At 42.6% G+C, this 8,135-nt stretch overlaps 1 protein-coding gene across 1 annotated transcript in view; it reads left to right on the top strand.

Annotated features, from left to right (window-relative positions):
- Positions 1–365: 365 nt before the first annotated feature.
- KIAA1614 (KIAA1614 ortholog) overlaps positions 366–8,135 on the top strand; it is a 43,194-nt gene continuing 35,424 nt past the window's right edge. The window contains exons 1-2 of the mRNA XM_023531224.1: positions 366–5,234; positions 7,467–7,651. Of these exons, the coding sequence (XP_023386992.1) occupies positions 5,169–5,234; positions 7,467–7,651 (251 nt within the window). The 5' untranslated portion in view covers positions 366–5,168. The remainder of the gene's footprint in view (positions 5,235–7,466; positions 7,652–8,135) is intronic.

Raw genomic sequence — 8,135 nt, 5'->3', positions numbered from 1 at the left:
CCTTTTTCCTTCTTATATGGGTAGAATTCTTAAGAAGTGTGGAGTTCTCTTCTTGATAAGTAGGTTAAATGCACAAGTGGTACTGTTTTATAGTTTCTAGATGGTTGTATAAAGCAAAAAGTTAATGTGGTTATGTGTTTTTAAAAGAAAATAAGTGATTGGTTACAAAATTCTGTCCTTTTTTCATTATTACAAGCTCTCTCTGTTTTCCAACAGTTTCTTGACTCCTTTGTCACTGGTTTGTGTGATTGTGTTTTTCTCTGGGTTTCTTGGATTCCTGAACATGGTTCCTCGTGGGACTAATTTGTATAAGGGTTTAGGGCAAACAGACTTCAAGGGTGAAAACCATTTTTAATACTTTTACTAAATTAAAAAATAATCTTAAATGGCTTTTTTTCTTTAGGTTGATATATGAAGTGTGACTCTAAAGCAATGAGACTGAAGAAACAGATCGTTTTTTGTTTTTTGTTTTTACTCACACTAAGATTCTCAAGTGTTAGGTGAAATAGCATGTTTAGTTGATTTAGAGAGTTGGACACTTGGTATCAGTACATATCCATGCCCTGTGTGGGAACATAGAACTTTCTGTAAAATACCCAGATTAGTTATCACTCCTTATATCTGTCTAGGAAAAATTATAAAATTAACTGACCCTAAGGTGAATATGCTCAAAATGCAAAGAGAAAAATTTTATTGACTAAAGCATAAAAGCCTTTTCATTTTAATACCACAAACTCTATTCTTACTATATTTTTGTGTAGGCTAAACCAGAATATGATTATGTGGAGTTTCCAGATCAAATTCAAGATAAGTCGTGAGTATATATGAATCACTAGATATTCAATATACCTTCCTATAATCTGATAATAAGAATAATACATGCTCAACATTTGTATGCTTATAGTATTTTACATTTTCCAGACATACAGCATCTCAGATATGTGAGTTAACAAGTCATCTTGATTTGTAGATGAAAAGACAAAGAACTAGACCAGCTAACTGTACAATCCCTACTTGACTGCTTTTCATAAGAATCCTCTACCTTGCGCCAGCCACCTTCCTTCCCTTCCAGTTGTTAAAATCTTCACTGATGGTGAATTGGGATGGTATACTGGCAAAAGACATGCGCTTGCAATGTAATAAGCATTTGAGATGTAAAGAGACAGTAGCTATAGAGCAATGGGATTGGTTGATTATTGCTAAGTGCCATTGATACCTATAGAAGGATAATGAACAGCTGAGGGCAAGTACCAGGCAATTAAAAGCCAAATATGGAATCATAGGGCCTCTTTTGGTTGCATGCAAAGAAGCTCTCATCTCCTACAGTGGGAAGGAAGAGAAAGTGAGGACCAAACCCAAGACTTAATAGAATAGCAAAACTTCAAAGATAGTTAAACACCCAACTAAGGCAAATCTGTTACATAAGGTCAGGGCACTGATTAGGGAAACCTGACACATCAGATACAACATCTGGTTGGATCCCTTCCCCAAAGATTTTGCCTCCCCATCCCTATTCCATTATCCATGATAGGAGACATGAAAGAAATCTCTCGTGCAAGACATGCACCCCTCAGGATTCTTATGACTCGGGGTCCGGGGGGCATGCTGGGCCTGCTAAAGGAGGATAGGTACTGTACACCAAAGGAACCACAAGATACAGTTAGCAAGTACTCATAGGAGCTGGAAGAGATCTTTGAGGGTGCTTGAAGAAATGGACCAGAATATAAGGTTAAGTACAGAATAATTTTTGACTTGGAAGTACCCCCAAAGATACAGAATTTAACTGCCTAATAAGAATTCTAGGAGTCGGAGCAAACTTGTTACTAGCATGGCTCCTAAAACATGGGAAAAGTGATGGCAGTTACCCAACTTTTACCTCTAGGCTTATACTAATAGAGGAAAAAAAGATGGACAACCAGGAGGCCAAAAGCAGTTGTCCCAATAAAAATCACAATCCCTGGCCCAATTTCTGAAGCCGAGCCAGTTTTCAGATCCAAAACTACTGACAAAAGAGATGACTAGTTCTGTAGGAGGGAAAACACTGCAATATCACAGTAAGTACACACAGTAATGATTCCCCTATGTCTTCCCCACAGGTAGAGCTATTTACTCAGGTTAACTGTGCACTAGGGAAAAGGGAATACCAAGACATTTTGAAGACTTACACATAGGGCTTGTGTTGTCATTGGTGCCCAAAGGCCTTAGTCATCTTGGCACCTGTGTTAGATTTGGGTCCTATAGAAGCCAGATAATAAATGTAGTCCTGACCAATGTCTAGTTTACAGAGATCCACAGCATCCATGCACCCATTGATCAATTACCCAGTCCTCATATATAATCGAGATGACCTATTTGGCAGTTGGCCTAACCCCAATACTGTATTCTTGGTCTGCAAAATAAGAGCTATATTGGGAAAGGCCAAGTAGAAGTCTCTCAAATTAACCCTCTCCCTATGCATAAATTGGGAGAGGGGGAATAGAGATTATTACCACGTTCTATCCTTCTCTTCCTCTCCATCCTTGTTTGTTTGACCAATCTGGTCCCTGAAGAAACTGGGTGGATTAGGAAGGGTCATTGCAGACCATCACAAGCTCAATCAAGTGTAACCACATTCTCAGGCACAATGCCAAATGAGGTATTTTCATTAGACCAGATCGATACAATCTCAAGTATATAGTATTTAGCCATTGATTTGGGTAAAGGCATTCTTTTCTCTTCCAATCAGAATAGGATCAGAAACAATTCACATTCCCATGGAAATGACAATACACGTTAACAGTTTTGCTCCAAAGAAATCTGGACAGGCTGGATATTCACAGGACATAACTGATCCATTACATCAATGACATATTGACTGGGTCAAGTGAGCAAGAGGAGGCCAGCACACTGACTTTGTGTGTTCCCAAGAATTGCAGCCTCTCTTTGGCTTGCAGATAGCTGCCTTCTTGCTATGTCCTTTCTTTGTGGACCCATCAAAAAATAATTTCTTAAAGAATAATCATGCCTCTCATGTAGGTATAAAATGTCAGAGATTTTCTTTGTCATTAAGGAGAGAATCAGTAAAATGTTACAGTCTATTCAAAAGAATTTAAAATGCATGCACACATATATATGTAGACATCTGGAATGCTGAGAAAAATTTACAAATGAATGCAAAATCAACAAAACTGGCCAGTATTCATGGGGCAATTCTACCAAATATAACTGGCAATTCTATGGACAAAAATCATTTACGTTACTCTCAATTTCTCTACAACTAATACAATTGTAAAATACTCATAATCTGCAAGGATGCACTAGTCAGTGCACCCAATAATCTTTTTGATCCGTTTCAAAGTCTTTCATGTTTTCCCTTATATTTTAATTAATGGCTGACCCCTCTACCCCAAATTATGAGTTTATCAGGTCATTTGACATAATTTAAAAAAACACAATGAAATGCTTTTGTTCTCAAAACCCTAGAGAAAAGTCCTTTTCGGCTTTAGCCAGCTAGGTAATGCCAGCAGCCTGGTTTAGGTCCTGGGGCAGATAGAATTCACTTAAGTTCTCTTTTCTTCTAAATCTTTACAGAAATAGCCCAACTCTTAGAGATATTATTAGCAATATCAATATTAGCAAGAGAAAATTTTTTTTTTGTCTTAGATGCTCCATACTAAAGAATTAGAAAAAGCTAACCCCTTTTTGAGGGATCTACCAACCATGATTGTTACCACTACTCTCCTGGGCCCAGTGCCCAAGGCTGCTGCAAAATGGAGCTGGACATTAAGGGAGACCCCAAAGGGAGAAAAGGGAATAGAAAACTAGAGAGATGATTCTGGGTAAACAGCATCTTAGAGGGGAAACAGCCATGAACCACAGAGTACCTTTCCAGACGTGGCTGCTTATGAAGATACAGTAATGGGCCCAATGGGGCAGGACTTTGTGCATATAAAATCAGAGCTTTCAAGTGCTTGACAGCCCTCAGACATTGGCACTCTTGAAGGCTTTCTAAGAAGGTGCATAGAATCCACTTTGGCCTGGTACCTGGCGTCAAGGGGACTCTGAGGTCTCTGCTCTCAGTTCAGTAAAGGTGGCGCTCCATACCCTGTCTCAGCCAGCTATGCGCAGAAGAGGGCCACTGTGTCACAGCCGCTTCACCATTAAACACACACTTCTGCACACAACCCTGTGGTTCTTGGAGCAGCATCTTCCCTTGGAGCACCCTAACCTCCCCCAGATCCCATCCACTCTTTTGCTCTCCACCATCGTACTTTTAAACTGGTTTTGAACCCAACCACTTGATTCATTGGCTACTTACCTTTCCATTACCAGTTGATCTTTTTATTACTTCCAAGGACCCCGAGTTTGTAAAGATTTTGTACAACAAACCAACCATATTTATTGCATAATAATCCTTGTCCCCATGACAACCTGTGTTGTCCTATTGAATTGATATACCAGTCAAAAGCAAAAACACTTCTCATAGTAAATGTATAATTTCCATTAGACTTCTTTAAATATTGGAAATAGCTTTTGCTCCCCTCCCCATTAGGCATATGGAGACCCCAGATTGGGAAACTTCTGAGGGCTAATGTTGAGTGATTGCCAACCAAGTCTCTCTAGTTCTTCCTTTTCACAGATGGGCAAACTGAAGCTATTAGTTTTAAGGTGAATTGACATAATCAAATAGACAAAGAATCAGAGTGGAAATTGAGATTTGTTAGAAGTCCCCCCTTTTTTTGGTCTCTTGACTCCTCATAGCGCTAACTTTCTAAAAAGAAATAAAGCTGGAATGGGCCACCACTTGCCCTTGAGATAGCCTTTTTTGCTTGCAGTCTGACCCCTTCTATGGGATCTTGGAATTTGCTGTACAGCAGCTGCCTGCTCCTCCTTGCCTGGGGAGAGGCCTAGTCTATCCCAGCAGGAGGGACTATGAGAAGTTGTCTGGACCATGTTGTCCTATAGTGTACGCCATAGGATGCTTATTGCTATTCTGAGGGAAATGGCTTCTGTAGTCTATCACTTTTGAGAAAGACAGGGTTAAACAAAGATAAACTGGTGTAGTTTTGTTTTCACTTCAGGACTTCCCTGAGCCTTTGAAATGCCTTTGGACCTAATGACCCATGTGGAGGATAAGAAAACTTACTGGACCAGAATTCTCTTTTTCAAAGGAGACCTATTAATACCTCATGGGATTCTGGGATTCTGAGGAATTCAGTTTGGGACTTGTTAGTCCAATCCACCATTTCCACCAGGTGAGGAAACTGAACTCCACAGAGTGACCAGCACTTAGTCCCACAAGTAGATGTGGCCTAGCCAGAGCTGGATCCAGGTTGCCAGTCCTGGACTTTTCAAATTTGGGTCCTTCCATCCATACCTCACCTACCTTGTACCTTAATTTGACACAGGAAAAACTTGCCAGTGGACCACAGAGAGGCTCAGAGAGGCTGCTTTTGAGGCCCATTTGTGTTGTCAGCAAAATCTCCAAGGCTGGTGGAGGCAGGAGGGAATGGGGAGGCAGGAACTCCCACAAGATAAGGCATTGCACAGCTTGGGGGCTATAGAGGGCTTTGGCTCCTGGAAACCCCAGATAATGGTAAATCTGAGGAGCTAGTCTGCAGCAGGAATGCCCTGAGGTAGCTTCCACAAAGGCAAAAGCAGGCTCGCCTGGACCCGGCAAGCTGGCCTTCTCTGGTGGGTGCCCCTGTATGCTCACACCTTGTGGCCTGGGTTGGTTGGAGACAACTGGCTTGCAGCTGCTGATGAGGGTGTCCATCTCCACTGTAGCAGGGAGATGTCTCCAGGAGGAAGAGAGGACCTGACTGCTCTTCAGAGCTTGTCGAGCAGCATTCCCAACAGAAAGTGAGGGGTCAGCAGGGCTCCATGCTGACTTCCCCCACTTGCTTGAGGCAATGTTCAAGGGGCTGCCAACAGCAAGATAAACAGGGACTTGGCTCCCTTTACAAAGCAGCCTCAGGTAGCCAGTCCAGAGAAAGGACACAGAAAAGAAAAATGAAGAGCCAGGGCTTTCCAGTGCAATAGCTCGACCTTCCTTGCAGCCAGTATGTATTGTCTTTCCCCTCTGTCTAAAGCAGCTTCTGAGACTGGGGTGACCCTCGCCCACCCAAGGCTGAGCCACTCTTCTTGGCCAGATTAGACCTCCACTGGCACAGCCAGATCTTCCTCCCTCCCTGCCTGCCCATGAGTGTGAGACGGTCATAGTAAGCAACTGTCCTCCATACCCGAGGTGACCACCCCCAGCACAAGCCTTGTTTCCCTTTGAGCATCAGCAGGGTTAGGGGGGCTCTGATTTGAGAGGGACACACTCTTGCAGGGCACCCATCTGAGAGCCATGGTCTGGTGGGGCCATGTGTAGGACTCTCTCTTGAAGGCTAGTCCCTGCTACAGAGATGTGGTTGCCAGTCCTGGAGCGGGGCTGAGGGCTGGGTCATCTACCAGCCTTTTAACTGTGGGCAAACTCCTTGAGATATGGCCTCCTTGAGTCTTAGCTCTTTCCTTTGCAAAATCTGATTTGGAGGGTTGTTGGGGGACATTAAAGAATATGAGGTGCTGCTCTAACGTACACACTGTGTCTGCCTTTCATGACAGGAGGAAGGTATGAGGCGGATGGCTGTATTTAACTCCTGTCCCAGGGAGGGGAGCGCTGCAGGAGGAATGTTCACAGCCCAGGATTCCAGCATTAGTCCTGAGTGAACACCTCCTTAGAGAGTTTCTTCAACAAGTAAAATGCATTTCCACTGTCCACATTACCCTCCTCTCACTTGATCAAGCTCATACTCAGACCTGAGCATTACCTTGACCAAATTAAATGCTTGGTTTTTCACAGTAAAAAATCATATCATCTATAAAGTATAATGTCTTTACATGCCTTTAAAATCTTATACATTACAATTACACTCCTTTTTTAATAATTATATACTCCAGAACTTATAGACCATTGTTAAATGAATATGGCTATGCAGAACATTCTCGTTCAGTCCCTAATTTTGATAGGACCACCCTGGGGTTTTACCATTTTGTAATATGTTGGATTTGAGAGAGAGATTTTTATTGTGTTAAGGAAGCCTCTACTTTTAGGTACTTTGTTGAATTTTGTCAATTACCGTTTCACCTTCTATTGAAATAATTGTAATTTTTAATTAAACTATTAGTGTGGGGATTACTTTTTCATAGTCTCTCATATGTCTTAAGCAAATCATTAGGATAGTACCAAGCACTTTGTCTTTTCTCAAAATCAAAAGTGTCACAAACATGACTAGGTCTCAGTCATCCTCTAATATCTTTCTCCCTGAATCTGCTCTCATTGTGTAGGTAAGAAAATTGACTTGTCCAAGGTGATTATTGACAGGTTAAAGTCAGGTGTCCTCTCTTCATATTGATGACGGCTGCCCCCAGAGCAGGCATGGTGGAGTAGAAGGAAGAGTATTAAAATATCTTCCTAATCTTATTCATTTCCTTGTGATTAGGATTATGAACTGAAAAGCTGCAGTTTGCACTTGGACATGGGGACAGATGTGCAGCAGAGTCAGGGTGAGTGGGCCTCACAGGCAGTGAAGTCTGGAGTCCATATCTCCAGGGAAGGTCCCTGCCCCATCCCAGTGGGCTCCCTGCCTGCCAGAGTGAGGGAACGGTGCAGGCTGACACTGACCAGGTAAGAACTATACTTTTGTTCTCCTTGGGACTTAGTCAGTTCAGGCAGGTGTGGCGTAGGAGAGCACAGCATACATGTGTTCACATGTGTGTGTACAGGTGTTGGAGTATACAGAGAGACATAACAGGAAATAAAGTGGCTGCTCTCTGGAGGTGCCCAGATGTCCTGTTGCCCAGCTATATGTTTCTTTGGTGTCCTCTCCCAGCCTGTTTTGCATGCTTCTCTCTCATTATCTTCTCCTCTCCCCTTCCCCATCCATTTCTTCTTCTGATAGCTATTTTATCTCCAAATTTCCAGGCTCACTCAGAATTGAAGTATAAGGCCCACTTCACCATCGGTGATCAATGACCATTTTGGGAAGAGGGAAGAAGAGCGAGGGCAAGGAGTCTGGGGCATCAATTGAAACTGGAAGTCAGGGAGCTTGGGTGCTGGTCCTGGCCCTGCTGGTGTCTGACTTTCTCCCAGGCCCTGGGTCAGGGCTGGT

The sequence above is a fragment of the Pteropus vampyrus genome, unplaced genomic scaffold (genome assembly GCF_000151845.1).
Source record: "Pteropus vampyrus isolate Shadow unplaced genomic scaffold, Pvam_2.0 Scaffold65, whole genome shotgun sequence".
Taxonomy (NCBI): Eukaryota; Metazoa; Chordata; class Mammalia; order Chiroptera; family Pteropodidae; genus Pteropus; species Pteropus vampyrus.
This window is presented reverse-complemented; position numbering and strand designations above follow the sequence as displayed.